At 39.5% G+C, this 19,059-nt stretch overlaps 1 protein-coding gene across 1 annotated transcript in view; it reads left to right on the top strand.

Annotated features, from left to right (window-relative positions):
* Positions 1 to 19,059, top strand: part of LOC108792720 (serine/threonine-protein kinase Nek10-like) — an 82,599-nt gene that overhangs the window by 22,268 nt on the left and 41,272 nt on the right. Inside the window, exons 11-19 of the mRNA XM_018563555.1 lie at positions 605 to 829; positions 1,677 to 1,816; positions 4,219 to 4,280; positions 5,163 to 5,246; positions 9,481 to 9,545; positions 12,006 to 12,108; positions 12,204 to 12,332; positions 15,049 to 15,186; positions 17,915 to 17,960. Of these exons, the coding sequence (XP_018419057.1) occupies positions 605 to 829; positions 1,677 to 1,816; positions 4,219 to 4,280; positions 5,163 to 5,246; positions 9,481 to 9,545; positions 12,006 to 12,108; positions 12,204 to 12,332; positions 15,049 to 15,186; positions 17,915 to 17,960 (992 nt within the window). The remainder of the gene's footprint in view (positions 1 to 604; positions 830 to 1,676; positions 1,817 to 4,218; positions 4,281 to 5,162; positions 5,247 to 9,480; positions 9,546 to 12,005; positions 12,109 to 12,203; positions 12,333 to 15,048; positions 15,187 to 17,914; positions 17,961 to 19,059) is intronic.

Below are 19,059 nucleotides of genomic sequence, written 5' to 3'. Positions count from 1 at the left end.
AGCAGGGAAAGTGACTATTCTGCTCTCTACTACCCCCTGTTCCTTCCGTCTTCCTTCAAACTAGTAGATGAATGGCTGCTGGAGACTGTGCTCTCCCTTCTGATCTTGCACTTGACAGGAAGTTCAGGGAAGTGAAGCAGAGAGAAAGTTGGAGCCAGCTGTAGGGAAACATGAGTGTAAGTGCTTGGGTAAAAATGTAAAGAAATACTTTGCTGGGTACTGTATATTTGTTTGATCTGAATTTGTTACTGAGAAAATGTTAGACAGATGAATACTACATTAAATAGAACCTGTTACAATTAGGTGTATGCAAAATCTGAAGGTTCACAGGTCCATCCACAAAAGAGTGAAGAGTTAGGAGAAGGCAAGAAAAGTGAACAATCTAGGACAACATAGCTGAACTGGAAAGTGAGCTGAATTGGAGAATTTTTCCAGTTCAGCTATGTTGTCCTAGATTGTTCCCTTCTCCTGCCTTCTCCAAACTCTTCACCCTTCTGTGAAGAACCCTGTATATCTTGCTGAAACTATCAGATTTAAGATCTAATAGAAGATTTCTCATCAAAGAATGCATTCTATATGACAGTATTATGATACTTTGTTCTAGACTTTCAGCAGAGCTTTTACGACTTCTCTGTTCAGAGTCTGAGGTAAAAGAACAAGTCAAGGTATATGATGGTGTTCCCACACTACTAAGTTTGCTACACTCTGACCACCTAAAGCTTCTGTGGAGCGTGGTTTGGATCCTGGTTCAGATTTGTGAAGACCCTGAAATAAGTGTGGAGATCCGTACCTGGGGAGGCATAAAACAGCTACTCCATATTTTAAAAGGGTATGTGTATATTGCTTTTATGGATTTGTACAATAAATAGAAGGTATATTTAAACTGCTAGCCCAGGCACTATATAAGTATTACCTGACTTCCCACCTCAATACAGTACTCAGCCTTCATGAAAATGGTCCCTGTTTTATTCTTCCCCCACTGTTCATTGCCATGCTTTCATCAGTACAGTAACCACTGACAATTCAATGACAAATTATTCTCTTTGTCAGCCATCCATCTTGCTACCTGAGACAAGGCTCTCTCTACACCTCATGACAAATGGATGTTAGGCTCTGCTAAAGAATTTTCCATAAAACATTAGCTGCCAAATGACCAAGGTCTCCAACCATGGACATCTCTAGACACAACCAGATTTAATTACTGTGGGAATGGAGAATCATTATAAGTGTAAAATTATTACTTAAAACATTTTTAATTAAAAGTACTTATTGTCATAACAGAATGGTAAGAATTAGAAAATTATGCTTGGAATAGTACATATGCAAGGTGTGTGATGTCATACTTGTTTAGAATGACAGGAACTCTAAATCACATGCCACTGGTTTACACTGTTCTGTGGGATTACTGGACATGAATTAGCTTTTCCATCTATCTATCTATCTATCTATCTATCTATCTATCTATCTATCTATCTATCTATCTATCTATCTATCTATCTATCTATCTATCTATCTCTGTCTCTACTGGCTCCTCACCTTCTATTTTGACAAATATGGTACTTTTTATAGAGTTGCCTGCACTGAGATATGTTTCATAGTTATTTATGAGGAAATATCAGTGAAGTCTCATGCTTGGCAGGAAGTCATTTATGTTATATCATTTTAAATTTTTCCAGGGAACAGTATCTAGTTTCTGATCGCTCTTCCATTGGGAGCTTGTCAAGTGCGAATGCTGCAGGCCGAATCCAACATCTTTATTTATCTGAAGATCTGAGCCCAAGGGAAATACAAGAAAATACACTTTCTCTCCAAGCAGGTATCCTAACTTGTCATATCTACAGTATATTTGTGAGTGCAGTGACAAATAGACAACTTGCCCTTTTTTGACAATTATAAAGTTTATTTACTTTTTACTTTACATTTTTTTAATGGAATAAATGGCAATGTTTTCATGGTTTCATAATGTATAAAACACATTGTCATGGTCACACTCAGGGCTGCTTCCTACTTAATGTGTTTCCATACATATTGTTGCATTTTTCAGCACAAGCAAAATGCAGGGACATTCATTGTTTTTAGTAGAGCCTATTCACACCAATGCATTGCATCGTATTGAACAAAAGTCCTGCATGCCGGATTTGGGGCAAAATGACCTGCAGTTTGCCATTTTAATCTATTCATGCAGAGTCTTGCACACATGTAATGTAGTGCAATGAAACCCTGTGCTGTAAATTTGGGGGAGAATGTGCCCAGAGAGGCATTGTTCACTTTCGACAAGTACACCATAATACTGACCAACAGAGTTTTTCCCACCATCCCATATATAAATAGACTCAGATATACTGCCCAGGCATTGTCTAAATCAGGTGTAGCTGTGGTAGTAGTGGTCTACTATGAGCCCCAAATCTTTTTCCATTTCTGACTTCCCGAGTGGTGTACCCATTAATGTGTATTCCACTTGCCTATTTTTAACTCCAAAATGCATTCATTTAAATTTTTCAACATTAAACCTCATCTGCCATATAGTTCCCAACTCCTCTATTTTATTCAGGTCCTCCTGTAATGTTATAGTGTCTAAGTCCGTGTTTATTACCCTCCCAATTGTAGTATCATCTGCAAAAACAGAAACATGGCTAATAACGCCTTCCCCAATATCATCAATAAACAAGTTAAACAGTATTAGGACCCTAGTACAGGACCCTGAGGCACGCCACTCTTTACCTTAGACCAATGTGAAAAATAGCCATTTATCAATACTCTCTGGACAAGTTCCTGTAGCAAGTTCTCAATCCGTGTACACACCATGTTATCTATGCAAATAGATCTAAGCTTTTGAGGTGAGTGGAAATCACTCATCTCATAGTTCTCCTTTAAGCATTTCTGTGATACTGTGTCAAATGCTTTTGCAAAATGCATGTACACCACATCCACTGGCTTTTCTCTATCCAGATCTATACTCACCTCTTTGTAGAATCTTAGTAGGTTGGTCTGACAAGAACGGTCCTTCATAAATCCATGCTGAATATCACTTATTATACTTTTGTCACGAACACAGATTTACCACTTCAGAATGGCAGATGTGTAAAGATAAAGTAGATGTAAACCCTAACTGTATGAAATGTACTGCATAGCATAAACTGACATTTAAAAAAAATAAAATACTCCTTTACCTTTTTGTACATCTTTTGTTTTGTCTCTGTGTTGCTGATCTCCTGCAGCCGCTTGACACCACTTCCTGTCTACATACATGCAGTCCAGTGATGGTTACATGGTGTTTCTCAGGTGACACCAGTGAACCATGCTGATTTATTGTGCATTTAGGGGGCCACTTGTAGTTTCTATTGGAAGCCTGTGTGACAGGGTGACAACGCACAACCATTGTTGGGAGAGTGTTGTCATCTTATTACAGAAAGTATAAGGACCTTCATGGCAGCATCACCAGGAATTATTTTAATATAAACTGCAGATTTAACAATATTAAAAATTATTTTTGAATTTTTTGAAATGTTATTTTTGATATTTTATATTAGCATAATAAAACTTATACGAGATGATTTTAGTAATTGGATCTGCAGACTATTTATTTATACAATTGTTATTATTACACATTACATTATTAATATACATATACGGTTTTCACTGAATGTACGATAAAAATCACATTTGCCGGGTTACATATAGGGTGACTGGTACAGTAAATTCTATTTCCCACTGCAGAACATATGTTTGGTGAATATCTGTGAATATTGCTCAATCTGGTGATCATGGTGAATGATCACCAGCAGGTTAATCTTCCCAGTTATGAATAGGGGGAATGATTCACGAGTGAATGTGCAATGAATTCCACATTTACTAATTTATAAATGTTGCTACTAACTTCCTACTTTTGCATTAATCAGTGTGAAAGTTTGGCAAGTGTTATACATCTTATAATAAAAGTCTTTGTAATGTTCTTACATTGTAGTTGTTTTCTTCATTGGGGCCATATTTCTATTGCCAGTTACTGCTAATAGCTGAGCACATGTTTTATGGCAGTATTTATTGCTGGCCTATGACATACGACATTGATGGGATTAGAGATTTTATCATTCATTGTTTCTTATAGCTACAGTGCTGAATTTGCTAATGTGTTCTTGTCTTCTTAGAAAAGTCTAGAGCCGTATCGTACTTTAGCTGAATGTAAATTATGTGCTAACTGAGCCTCTTGTCTCATTCTAGCCTGCTGTGCAGCTCTTACTGAACTTGTGCTCAATGACACCAATGCTCACCAAGTAGTTCAGGTAAAGTAACATTTCTTGCTCAGTCTGTTTCTGTGTTCATCTATTACACAGCTATAAAAGTAATCCCGATGAGGGTTTTACATTTATTGCCAATTAACCTATTTTAAATGTGCTTACTAATGAAGGTTTAGGCAAGAAGAAATAAAAAATGCTGATGCCTTAATTTGATGCCTTAATTTCTTGCTATGTATACCAATTCACGACACAACTACCCCCAAAAATGAAACCACACGTGCATTTTCCCCAGCCGCTAATGCATTTTGTCTGAGGTCAGAACTGTGGGAGGACGGTCTTCCTGTACTCTGTATGTGTGAAATTGAAGGCTGAGGGTGATTAATTGGATCACTAATGAGTGCAGATTTGACAGTTACAGAGTAATGCATCAGATTTTCTTGTTGCTGAATGTCACCTACATTTACAAAGAGATGTTAAAGTGACACTAAACTCGGGAGTTAAATGTTAAAAATGTATTCAAGCAACCTAACTATTAACACATATGTATCTTATTTGTGTATCACTCGACTGTAGATCCTCACATCATCTCTGAATTTGTACTGACACTGTCCTTCCTTCTGGAGGGTGGCTACTTTTGTTCCCCATGGTTCCTGTGTGTGTTGTAAAGTAGCCACCACTCCAAGATCACTCCCGGAATGGATTACAATCTCACGTTTAGTTTACTAATATGTATTGACATTGTAGTGCATCAGAGGAGTGAGCCATGCTCACGTCCTGAGTTGTATGCTAATTTATTTTATAAAATATTAATGAATCCTAGCCCCTACCCCAGCAAACAAACACACAAAATGTAAGATTACCAGTACCAAATGCCTTTGTCTTATTATAGAGAATACTGACATAACCTGATTTTTTTCTTTTTTGCAGGAAAATGGTGTTTACATTATTGGTATGCTGATTTTACCAAGCAGACAAAACGATTGTATTAGAAGCAAGTCTACTTTGTTACAGGTAATAAAACAGCTTTCTTGAAGGGAATATGTAGTGTTCTCTTTTGCACATCTTCCTTATTTATTATGGTTGACTAAAAGCAAAGAAAGAAAGATTTTCTCTCACTTCCTGTTGTAGCTATTGTACAGGAAGTAAAGTGTCATCTCCCCAGTGCGACACAGCAAAAAAAGCTGGCAGGAGTTATTACCCCCCTTACTCTATCTAAAACTAAAATAGAAGTTTTCGCTTTATTTCTGCTTTAAGCCAAAAAGTAATACTATATAAGGTCGCAAATATATATCTTTAAAAAAAACTGCAGATGAAGACAGTTTATACCTACTTGTCCCTCCACCCATTTGTGAAATCTTCACTCTGTTGCAGAGCAAAGCCACCAGCAGAGTCTTCACATTTGACATACTTCTGGGCATGTTGGATGCCTGCATCCCCTGGCCACATGCTGTGATTCCACTTGTCAGCCCCTACATTACTACTTAGGGGTCTATTCACGAAGCTGCCGAAGGATCTGGCCGCAGCTTCGGCCCCAGGACCCCTTCGGTTCAGTAGAACCGAAGGGGTGCTGTACGGGCTATTCACAATAGCCCGTACAGCTCCCGAACATGGGCGAGCGGCTCAGTCGAGCCGAGTTAATAGTAATGTCTCAATGCTTTTCAATGGGAAAATTTCTTTTTTTCTCTATTCTGACATCGCTCGTGTCAGAATAAAGAAAAAGAAAAAGCCACAGCACGGTTTCTCTACTGGGCGGCCGGGAGCGGGAGGCTCCCAGATCGCCCGGGAGAGTTTTTTTTTCTTCTTTTTTTGTGACGGCAGCAGAGCCGCCGGACAATAGGAAACTATTGGGCGGAGCTAGCTGTTACTGCTAGCTCTGCACAATCTTTTGCTATTGACTTTTTTTTACCTTTTTTAACTCTTTTTCTGTTCTGCTCGGTACCTCTGAGGGACCGAGCAGAACAGGGAGCAAATTTAGGGGAATGCCTCTGTTCTTCCCCATGCGGGCTAATCAGTGAAGCTAAACATTCTGTGATTCACTCCTGTGTGCCCAAATCTAAGATGGCCTGATCAAGGACAAGGAAATAAAACAAAATTAAAATGTTCGTGTTTTTTTATCAATTAAGTAAAAGCAAATACGTTTGAGGAACTGTGGACTGAGTCTCTTCATTCCTGATAGTAAGTGTGTCCTTACCTTGAGGAAATAATGTAGCAACCAATTCGGGGCAGATGTGTGTGGTGGTTTGGGGAAAGTGGGTAGTTCTTTCTTTACCACTGTTAGCCCTATATTTTACTACAGGACAGAATGTGCACCACTATTAAACTGTTTCATTCACTGCAGTGTGCACTATTATGTGGCATGCCACATTCATTACATGCATTTTATCATGGTGTGCGCCCATCCCTTTGCCAGGAGCGGGTTAGAAGTGCAGTTTGGCATCTTCACCCTGGGTACTGGATGACCTTATACCGACACTGCTTTCATGTGACAGATTTGCTTTAATTTAGGTACAGAAGCATATTGTATTCTTCAGAACAATATTTTCTTTCATAAAGTCATATGTCAGGGAAAAAAAAAAAGTGCAGTACATCTCTGTAGTACAAAAACATTTCCCAATGTTTTATCCCTTTAAAGACCCTGCAAGTAGAGACAAAATATCCATTGACCTCTAAAAGTGCCTTCAGATCCTAATTTCCCCTTGTGGAGTGACACCACATGCCTTTTTGTGGGCTAAAATTGCAAGATTTTGTGTCGGTTCTGCCTGGATGTCCCTTGTTAAACTATTGAATCGCCCCCATTCTCTTCTTCACCACAGCATAGGAATTACTTTTTTTCTGTAGTTCAAGGTAAGAACTAGAAGGATAACACAGAATGTATGCACAGGACGAAGGTAGCTCTGAATTTCTGACAAGATCAATAGATCAACAATCTGACAAGTGTGATTACCACAGACTTCTGCGATTCCTCAAGCTATCCTGTGAGCTAGAATCCTTGTTTTATCACTTTTCCTACCACCCAAAAACACCCACAAACACCAGACACATGACTTCGAGTAGCTGCCCCCTGGAGTTTGTAAGTTGACTAGTCTACTAGGCAACCCTAAATCACACAGACAGATTCCTGTCTGGCAGATACAATAGTAAGACTTGATTCCGAAGTATTTTTATAATGTGAGGAGGGACCAGTATGGGTAGGAATCAAAACAGATACAATAGTTTTGGGAAGTGCATCATTATGATTGCAGTGGTTTTGCATAGCCAAGAGAAAGGATAATTATCTCAGGCCTGCATAAGTTCTTTAAGCTTGTGGAGGAGAGGCGGGTAGTGTCACAGTTCAGCTGCAAGTGCAGCTGACTGTTACTTATAGTTCTACAAGTATATACATACCTCTTACCCCTGGTTCTGCAGGCATGCAGGGCTGTGCTGGGGCTTGTAGTCCTCCAGGCATGTGCTCTGAATCTGACTCACACTTGCACCTGTCTGGCAGCTTTATGCGTCGGCCGACGTCTCCTGCTGTTTCTTATACAGCTTCTCAGCCAATCAGTGCAGTCTGCGTGTGGCCAATCCTGTGGATTCTCCCTCTTCCTGTTTCTATTTAAACTCAGGGCAGCGAACAGCACGGGGCCCGAGCAACGCTTTCCCAAGCTCGTTGCCGAGTCCCCCATTTGTGATTTACCCTGAATTCCTGCAAGTTTTCCCGTATACCGAACCTTTATCTTGTCCTTGGAAATCGCTGTCTACAGGCTGCCCTATGCTTCGCTTTTGTCTTCGGAAATCCGTGTCTACAGTCTGCCCTGCGCTTTGCTTTTTGCCCTTGGAAATCCCTGTCTACAGGCTGCCCTGTGCTTTGCTTTTGTCCTTGGAAATCCCTGACTACATTCTAACCTGTGCTTTGCTTAGTCCCTGGAAGTCTTCAGCCTGTCCCTAACCTTTGATTTGTACCCTGTACCTGTTAGGTGAGTTGGGTGGACCCAGGAATTGTGACCTGGAGTCAGCACGCAGCCAAGCCCATCTCCACCATCAGGAGCTCTGGCGCATACCGGCTGGCCCTTAGATTCCACATCCTGGGGGAACCCATGCCACCTACTCAGCATCCCATGCCACCTACTCAGCATTGCAACACCCTGCCTTGTATTTGAACTTCCAGCTTAAGCTGACTTCCACTGCCTCATTCACATACCTGTTCTGTTCCCTGCTTGTACTCCAGCTCTGGGAGTCGTCAGCCTACACTGCTTGAACCCTTTTCTCTAAGTGTCCCTGCCAGTGTAGTGGAAAGGGTCCACATACCTGACTCCAGTTCATACCCGTGAGTCCCAATCCGTGACAGGTAGTTTGCTTCACAGAATGTAGAGTATGAGTTAGTAAGGTATATGCCTAAGTAGGAGAGCTGTTTTAGTTATCATTGATAGTGGAAGAATAATTTAAGGTTTTGCATTAAAGAGCATGTTAAGGTTTTGAATTTCACGTGATTGACTTGAAGGCCAGAAATGTTGCTAAATTGTTTTAAGAAATTATTTAAATTGAGTAAGGAAATTTAAAGATTAGTGATGATAAGAATAACATTGTCTGTCAAAACACTTAACTTGTAGTGGTGACCTGCCACAGTCACTCCAGTGATATTTGGGGAGTCTCTAATAAGGTAGGCCAGAAAAATGTTCCTGAAATTTGGAAACCATCTTAGTGGGATTGCTACTGCAGGCATCTTTCCCAATACAAAGGCAGAAGTGTTTTTGCGTAGGATCAGTCCTCCATAACCAGGATGCCAGGAGAGAATCTTATATGTTAGCTTTGAGCAGATGTTCAATTTTGTTCTGCATTGTGTGTTTTTATATTTTAGCCAGGGTGATGCCATGGCATAAGCAGAATGAGCAGCAGAGCAAGTATTATTTTACAGATCTTTGCAATAGTTGAGGTAGAGTTCCTGTTTTCCTATTGTGATATGCTTCCTAATTTTCATCATATTTGTAAACCCATCAATATTGTTTGTTCACATTTCCTCTGCCCTAAGTACACATAATTAAGATTATTTATTGTACACTATAGTATCACTAATACGTTGTAATACAAGCTTCCAGATGGCAGAAGATCCCGACTAGAAAGATGTACAGCCAGATGGCCCTAGATCATAGACTAAGCAAAATTAATACCATCGTTGGCAGCTACTTATTATTGTTCAAGTCCTGCTGGGTGCTACTGTTGCTGTGGCAGAAATGCTTTAGCTTGACTGCCTTTTGTTTTTGTTTTACAGTGTTATGCGTTCCGAGCCTTAAGATTTCTATTTAGCATGGAAAGAAACCGAGATCTGTTCAAAAGGTAGAGTATGGGTGCATAAAAGCTATCTTTCCAAAACAGTAAATGAAAATAAAAGAATTCTAAAAATAAAATATGTGCCGGTGTATAGGACATATATGCACAGTTAATGGCAAAACGGAAACCAAGTTATAGACATTACAGATGTAATGTGTTAAATAAAGGGGAACTCATAACTTTATGCAAACGCAAGCCCTCAGGGGGGCGGGCTTGTGATGATCGAGAGTGCGATCTGCCTGTCCAAGATGGGCAGATCGTATGTTTTTTTAATCACTTTACAACCATGGCAAGACTAAGGTCTTGCCATGGTTGTACAGTGTATGGCCACCTTTAAACACACACACATATTGTACATATTGTGTTGGGACAATCACTAGGCACTTTATTGTTTATGTATAAGTTGTAGGTTTTTTAGCGCAGTGACTTTATTGTCTTGAGATTTTAGAGAGTGATCATAGGATTCACTTGTTTTCACTGCTGCTGACAAATTATATTAGATGGATTATACACACAATTGCTTAAAAGATTAGCACTACGTTATTTTATAGTTACACATTTTTAATGTTAGTATTCATTCATTAATAATGTATAATTTAGGTGAAACTATATTTTGTCATTTATTATGTTCTAAATTATTTTTATTATTATTACTTTATTGTGTTGTATTTTTTGTGCTAACATTTTATACACAGGCGTATACCCACTAGAGGGTTCACCTATCTATGTTTGGAATATAATTATTTTTTCTACAAACTACCAACAAGGATATTGTTTTCAAACTGTGTATAATTTAGTCGAAAAGGTTTTACTGAGTTGCAAGTTTACAGTTTCTACTCTCTACTTTAAAGTGGGAAAGGTTTAGAACTCTGTCATGTTTTGCTATTTGTATCCTCACTGGTGAGATTTCTCCACATTTCCTGTCTCAAAGACACAACAGATAATGGCAGGACATCTCCCCAGAGGAAGGAGAAATCAAAGCTTGTTACAACAACAAGTTTTTCCTCTATTCCCATTCCAATTGTAAAATATTTAATATTCTCCTCACTTTCTGCACTTTTTATAACAATCACCCTAATAGAAAGCAAGGCTGAATATTTCCAATGGGAGCATGAAAAACAATAAAGACCTGACTACGTTTAACTCTTCCCTGAATTTTCCAGAATGGATAATAAATGTTGGTTGGAGTTTAACTTTAATATTAGTGCAGCCACCTACAAACATGTGCTACTAGAAGACGTAGAGCATGCATGTAATAAAAACAACTATTGCTATTCCATGTAATTGTATAATTTAAAATGATCATTAGAAACATACTTTTGTATTTACACTATAACCCTTCATGACTGAGGCCTTTGTTCAGTTTTTTCCACCCATGTTATAATCCACATTTTAGGTCTGAAAATTACTTCAAACCCCCCAAACCTTATATATTTTCTAAAAGTCAAGACCCTGTAGAATAAAATGTCGGCAGTTGCAAACTTGTATGTTGTGCGATATTAGCGCAACTCTTTATCAAACCCCTACATTTAGTGAAAAATGCACTTAAATGCCCTAAAACACAATAAAATACCCATTTTTTTAATAGAATATAAACGATAAGGTTACAACGAGTAAATAGATACCCAACATGCCCAGGTTACAAATTGTATGCGTCTGTGAAACTGCAACAAAATTCAGTACCTTAAAAAGTCCATAGACGATACTTTAAAAACCCCTACAGGTCATCAGTTTAGAGATACACATAAATGTTGGCCCTAGAATTATTGCTCTCAGTCTGGTGATACCCAACATGTGTAGTGCGATCATCGTTTTCTGGCCTTTAGAAGCGATCTGGCGACAGCTGAGTCGCCAGAATCGCTTCTATTGCAAAGTGGCATCACGCAGGGGGTGCGGTCTGCACCCGGGTGCCACCATTGGAGGGGTGACAACAAAATGGCTGACAGTCATTTTGGTGTCACCCCCTATGAAAAGTCGGGCACTCGGTCACAGACCGAGAGGCCGACAGTGTCAGGAGAGAGAAGGTGACCCGGCGGCACACCTCATCCCATTGGGTGAACGTCCCCTCCTCTCTCTGCCGGTGTCCATTACCAAGATGGTCGCTGGCAGGCATCAATAAAATGACCGCGCATGCCCGATGACGTCATTGCGCACGTGTGCGGCAACGTCACAGCGGGGTGTCACCCAGCCTCGGGACGCCCCTGACCGGGAGTCTGTTTAAACGCACCCGATGCCACTGGTCATAAAGGGGATAAAGAACATTTTCCAGGCGGATTATATTGGGTATCATTACTGGCCCCTGCATCTGAAAATTCTAGTTATCTGTCTGGTGTGCTGATCCAATGGTTTCAGTACTTTCTGAGTCAGTAAAGTATTTGAATTAGGAGTTTAGATTTGACTCTGTTTTTCCTTTTTACTTGCTCTGGTTTAGATTCCTTTTGACATTATTTATCTGTTTTGTGTTAGGTTTTTCCCTCCAGATTTGTTTGAGATGTTTATTGACATTGGTCATTACATTCGAGACATCAGCGCCTATGAAGACCTTGTGTCTAAATTGAATTCACTACCAGTAAGTGATAACTTTACATTCCATTTTAAAAGGGAAAAAAATCATATATTGTTATCAAGAGAGCGAAAGTAACCGGTCTTTTGTGCAATTTACAGGAAGACGAACTGAAGCAAGTGGCTGATGGCATTCAAGGCATCAATCAGAACAAAACTCCCACAAAATTTATTGGAAACTATGCAATTCTAGATCACCTTGGAAGTGGAGCATTTGGGAGTGTATATAAGGTAAGTTTTATTTTACAGTGTTGGTAAATCTCATTGTTGAAGTATAATCAATATTTTTATATAGCCATTTCATTTCTCTTTGAGAGCTAGGCAGACCTTGATCAATAAATAATTGTGTGTATTAAAGCTATGTAAGCTCAAAGCCTCTTCATAGCCAGCCTTCAGTGCTTTATAAGGAGGATTTACCAGGGTTATATGTAAGTTTATTGTTAATCTATTTTCTTTTTATGCTAGTAAAGCAGTTCCACATTACAGTCAAGGTTATTAAATGAATGGTTATGCAGGGCGTTTGTCTTGGCCCCACAGGGACTCAGCCACCACCAACAAACTTCCAAATAATGGTAGCTGGAATTGTGAAGGTTTAAAGTAAACCTGTACTTTTCTCAAGCAGGATAAAACAACAAGGTCACCTAACTTCCTCCTTCCCAAGCTCCACATACATACCTAACAGCTCGGATCATGCACCAGGGGCATAAAGGGCCCTTGTCAAATCACATGTTTATTTGAAAGCACATCTTTGAAACATAATCCTGCAAAATAGAAGGCAGGGGAAGGGTAACCCCCACTTGGTTTTTTTAATGGCATAAACCTGAGCATATTTTTGAAGTGTCATATTTAAAACTGAACTCCTAGCAGATAGAAAAAAAATAGGGATGCACCGAAATTTCGGCCGTTGAAACGTATCAGCCGAAAGTGGCACTTTTGGCAAAAAAAAATTTTTTGGGCCGAAATTGCGGTGCATCTGTGCTTTCTCTCCTCACCGCCGGACGCTGCTCTGTGTTCCAGCGGAGAGGAGAGAAACTGTCACAGGAGGCCGAGTCTGTCAGATCGAGATCTCCTCCCTGCATCGCTTGCTCAGCCTCCTGTGACAGCCGATCCAGGATGGAGAGCGGGTACAAACACTCAGTGACCAGTGATTGCTGAGTGTTTGTAAATAATTGAGGTCATAGTATGATTACTGTGTCCTTAATTATGATTAAATGGGAAGTGATCTACATCACCTCCTGTTCATGATTGTGAACATGGTAAACATACTATCTCCACATGTTATGAATTAGTTATGTCATTATAAAAAAAAAGTGTATTTAAAAAAAAAAAGGAATTAAATAAATTAAAAGCAACTAGTATAGTTACCTGGATTGGACTCCAGCTTCTTGCAATCCCGGCATGTTGTGTCATTTATACATGCTGATAGGAAGAGAGCAGAGTGATAAAGTAAAGAGCCTGCTCTTTCGTGTCACTGCCCAGGACAGGATCTAGTGGTATTACTTTACTGCAGTAGAAAAAAGTTAAGTCTCCAGGATGGCTCTGCTCTCTGGCGGAGTTGTGTAAATCTCAGGAACGAGCAGACAGAAATAACAAATTCTTTGGCAGGCCTACCAGCTCCATATATGTTTTTCATCTGTATAATTAGCTGTTTGACTGGAGTTCAGCTTCAAGGGGTATTGAGTGCCTCTTTGCAGATTGCCACTAATCATGGCAACACAAGCAAGTTAGGCCCATCTGTAGCTCAACAAATCACAGCAAGCTTTTCCACAACCTAATTTCATTACAGGCTAAATATTGCCCCCCCTACAGCCTCCATTATTAAAATAGAAATATAATCAAAATAAAAATGTTTAAATATTTTCTTGGCTGTCACATAAATAACATGCGTCAGCCTGTTTGTCCCCATGCCCTTTGCAGTATCTTAAAAATACTTGGTGATCCTGTCAGCAGAACTGGTATTGATCAGTTTCTTTTGAAAATTTGACAACACTGTTCCTGTGCTAGTGAAAGCACTGCTGTATTGTTCTCCGTCCTCCGCCCTCCCCCGCCGCGCTGTTCCTTCACTTCTTCTCGGATCCCCGCTGGGGAGAGCAGCGGGGATCCAGAGAAGCGGTGGGAGGAGAGGACATGGCGATCTACCAGTGATCACTACGCGATCGACTGGTAGATCGCGATCGACCTTGTGGGCCTGGCGTAGAGTGGGCTTATCAGCACAAACAGTGGGCATGGCTTAACATGTTCCTGGTGCTAATTCATCAGCCTTTAGCCAGTCTGTCAGATGCTGGTTACACCTAGCACTACCCACTGACTTCATGGTTAACAGAGTGTCAATGCAGACCTTGCCTGCAGTTTGCTATCTGCTAATATTGCGCCACAGTGCTCATGGAAAATAGACTTTCTGTAAGAACTTGCATGTGATAGGGAAATGTGCAAGCCCTGCTGAAACCCTCTCACCTTTCCCTTCGCAGGCCAGGTTATCTTTAGGTTTTTGCAAATTTGAAACCAGGTAATTGCGAGTGGTTTCAATCAGCATAGTGTATTATGTAATCTGGGTGCAGTGGGGAAGGATAGCTTTTGACATTTAGGAAAAAAAGAAGCAAAAAAGCTGCCCTTGCCCTGCGTACCCTCCTTCATTGCAATATATTTTCCATACTCTCCCTCTGTAAGTGTCACTTCAGAGATACTCAGATTTCAACCCACCAGTGAGTTACCTCTGTGAAAGTTAAAGTCAACATGGGCCCAAGAATACTATTAAAAAGGAGGCTGCCTTCTAGTAACCAAGAGTGTCTAAAAAGAAAACTTTATATATAGATATGTATATATCTATATATATATATATATCTATATATATATCTATATATATACACACACACACACACACACCTTTTGGGGGGTTGGTATTGGATATTCAGTTTGTTTTTATCCTTCTATCCATATTTCTCAATAGGTCAGGAAACGCAGTGGTCAGAATCTCTTTGCCATAAAAGAGATCAATTTGCACAACCCGGCATTTGGTAAAGACAAAAGAGATCGTGATAGCAGTGCTGAGAACATAGTATCTGAACTAACAATAACCAGAGAACAGGTGCGTGTACCCCTAAATAGAACCAGTCAGCACAGAAATATGGGTTCCTTGATACTGCCTGCTTGTTCCTCGTCAACGACTCACTGTTAACTAATAGTATGGAAAACGATGGCAACCTCAGACCTTGCACCTTAAAAAAGTCAATCACTGCTCCTATGCTTCTGGTCTAACACTTTCCCTTTAAGTTTGTGCTCCATGATTCACTTCTCTTTATCGGTCTTCTTGATTTCTGCCAGGCTTACAGTTTAATATCAGTAATGTCATATTGTAACTTCAACAAATGAAGCAAATCTACTACAAAGAATTGAAATTGCCTGTTTACAAAATTAGTTAATAGCTTCTGTTTCTGTGACAAATTTTATCTTTGCTTTTGCTGCAATTACATCTTAATTCTATGCTTTCAAGAAATGAATATAAATCGTTTAATATCTGAGCCTACGTTTTACAGGAACAAAAGCTGTTTGTAAAAAGGATCTTTATTGCTCTGTTCCGCAACAGCTAACATTTGTCTTAAGTTTAGTTGGAGCTGTTCTCTGCGCTTCATGTTACCAACTTTTGTGACACTGAGAAATCCACGTTCCATATTTTAAGTCATTTTACCCTAATGAGAACTCAAAACCCAGCTGTCTGTCACTCAGAGAGTGTGCGTAAGAAGCGTTGGATTTCATTCTCAGTATCCAACCATTGTAAGAGGTTCGTCAAGGTTCGTCCAGTATATGGACCTCTCTCATGCAAACAGGGTGCCCCTAATTGGGGGACCAAAGGTAAAAGTCCACTTTAAAAAGAGCTCATGCTGTATCAATTAGCCACACATTTTCTTCACGTAATGACTGTTATCCTGTCTATCTCTTCCAATAACTAACAACTATTTTAAGTTCATGCTAATTCCAAGCCCTGAAGGGGAGTGCCTGAGCCCCCAAAGACCATTGGCTGTTTAACATCAACCTTATTACCCAGTAAAAGCTTAGGTGGACTCTTTGACCATTGGACTGGTGCTCTTATCAGACTAGATAATACTGAGGATCTCTGTCAAGTGTCTTTAGGATTGTGTCAGTGGCATCAGTTTAAGATGCATATGAGATCATTCAGAATTTATTAACTGGTGCGTTTGACTTGCAGTTGACCTCCTTCTAGTCTCAATTTAACGTACTTCAAGCACAAAGAATTTACTTACCTCAAGCAGGTTTTGCGTAGCCATCTTGTTTTAGATTGTAAATTGTGCTTGAGACAAACAAAAGCCGGCTCTTAGGGTGCCAATAAGCTCTTTTTAAACATGCTAGTTGTCTAGATATCATATTGGCCCTCAGCTTCTGCACATTTTTACATTCCTGCTGCTGGTGAGAAACTCAGTATTAAAGTCTATGGATTGGAGAGACAGGCAAGCAGTTAGAAGTCTACCATCCTTTTCTTGACCCTAAAATGTTTGCTTTGCAGGAACCCACTACCACTTTTTTTCCTTGACTATGCCTGCATTTGAATAGAACACACAGGCAGTCAAAGGGTCATCCCAGGAAGAAGGGATAGTTGCTTATGAGTCACAAACAGTTCTAGAATTTTTAAAAATGTTTTTGTCTCCTAGTGAATGCTGCTATATATCTGTGAGGCTAAATGATCATACGTTGCCTGATTATTGCAGGCAATGGGTAAAATAGTCACTTGCCTAAGAGTGTGGTGCAGCTTGGATTTCTCATGCACAGTTTCAGTCAGATATTGAAGATTTGTCCTTAGAAGCTTTTGTCCTTGTCCAGGTGTTCAAGGAACAACACAGTACCATTGTATCATGCTAAACAGTGTGGCTGTCTAGGATTGAGTGTAACTTTTAGAAGGAAAATATTTTGCTGAAATCTTAACTCCGTGACATTTCACATACCTGTATTTAGAAATTACAATAAAAAATATGCAACAAGCCAAGTGCACTGCAGCACCCATGTTGTAACGTACATAGCTTCAGTGTTGACACTGGATGGCAGTTCATGTGACCTTTCTAAGCTTTTTAAACTGCTGTTTAAAGGGAATAGTCAATGCGTATTTATATGTATTTTGCATTATCTTAAACATTAAAATATTTGTTGTACTCTGTGCTCTTTGACCTGGGAACCATTATGTACTTGTTAATCCTCTAACCGATCTACTACTGGTTAGAATCTACTTTGTAGTTTAGATGTGCGCTCCAGTTTCACATGGGAAAAAGGGGAGCACAAAAGAAGCACCCTGATACATGTTACACATATTGCTGAGGCTCCACCTGACATGTTCCGTCTGAAAACAAAATTCATCAGGGACTTGTGTCTTTGTTACCATTGTCAGAATGCAGCATGTTATATATTTTATTGAACATGAAACCAAGCACATAAATAGACATGTGAACAGCCCAGTTTTTCAAAGTGAAATGTCATTGTTCTGTGCTTTATCAGTGACCTGTATTTGTAAAAAGCATGTAGACTGTACACTATGTTTGCAGCAATGACTAGGACCTTGGAGATAAAAGATTAGAGCACTGGTTACAGTCTGATATCCAGCTCCTGGAAATCAGACATGACAGAATGCTTTAAAGTAGTCATCTTTACGATCTAAACGTTAAACAAAATGTAATGCTGCCTAGCCTGCCTATGTTTAATTTTTGTTATATGTAATATATCCCAAGTGTAATTATTTTAACTGTTTCTTATTTTATGTAGTGTTGCTTCCAATAACTGGCAAGTTACTCACATTTTATACCATTTTATAGCTTTGCCATCCCAACATTGTGCGATACCATCGAACATTTCTAGAAAGTGAGTATAGTTGTATTCTTAAGTATAGCATTGAATTGATATTACTAGATACATTTTCTAAATAAATTCAGTCACATTTTTTTCTTGTACCATTTGAAATATTATAATTATATTATATTTATAATATTATATTTATTATGGTTGCATGGTTTGCAGAAATAAAGTTAATCTTATCTCTGATAATAAAAATGAAACTATCATCTAAAAGGCTCTTTAAGTTGTCCTAAAATATGGGCATTGTGTAATTTTAAACACCTGTAAATATGCAAGGATCCGAATAATATCACTCCTTAAAAAATGTTATCTATGACAGATTGCTTTTGTTATTGCTAAATGGATTACGACTGCTGTCTCCTACTTATGCCTACTAGTATCATATAACAGAGCACTGCAGTTAAAGTGTATCTAAACAAAAATGGAAGAACAAAAATTATATAATGTGGCTGCTTTAGTTGTATTTTATCAGGCTTTTTCCCCTTTATTTTTACCTGGTGATCCTGTCAGTAACACACTTCCTATCCTAGGGTGAGAACACTCACGTGCTATATTCATTTTGTGGAGGAGCATTGTCACACCAGTACAGAAAGTAGAAAGATTGAGGACTGCAGAACACCTTCTGCTTACCTTTTTTTTTTAACACGGGGTTGTTCAGAGAGGTAACCTGGGCAGAAAGATAACACTGCTTGAGATTACATTGCAGAGTGTGCATGACACAGAACAGCTTTTGATTTCTGGTAGGATCAGCAGGTATCTTGTTTTGCGCTTACTACAGACTCGTTCACCCCGCTTCGCCAAAGCATATGGGTTCGGCTCGGCTGAGCCACTTGGCCGCCTTCGGCTGCTGTACAGGCTGTAGTGAATAGCCCGTAGAGCAGCCCTTCGGTTTGACTGAACCGAAGGGCTCCCGCAACCGAAGCGTGCCGAAGGATCAGCCGAAGATACGGCTGGGTCCTTCGGCAGCTTTGTGAATTACCCTTTAAATGTTCAGATTCTTGCTTAAAGACAATTGTGACTGGTTCTCTTTAACGTCACTCTTCAAAAATATACTAAAACCTGCTTAACTTAAACATGAATGAGCACAACTTATCTTCCCTGTTCT

The sequence above is a fragment of the Nanorana parkeri genome, unplaced genomic scaffold (assembly GCF_000935625.1).
Source record: "Nanorana parkeri isolate BGI_ZX_2015 unplaced genomic scaffold, ASM93562v1 scaffold675, whole genome shotgun sequence".
In the NCBI taxonomy this organism is placed as follows: Eukaryota; Metazoa; Chordata; class Amphibia; order Anura; family Dicroglossidae; genus Nanorana; species Nanorana parkeri.
Note: the sequence above shows the minus strand (reverse complement) of the source record. Positions and strands in the feature narration are given on the sequence as shown.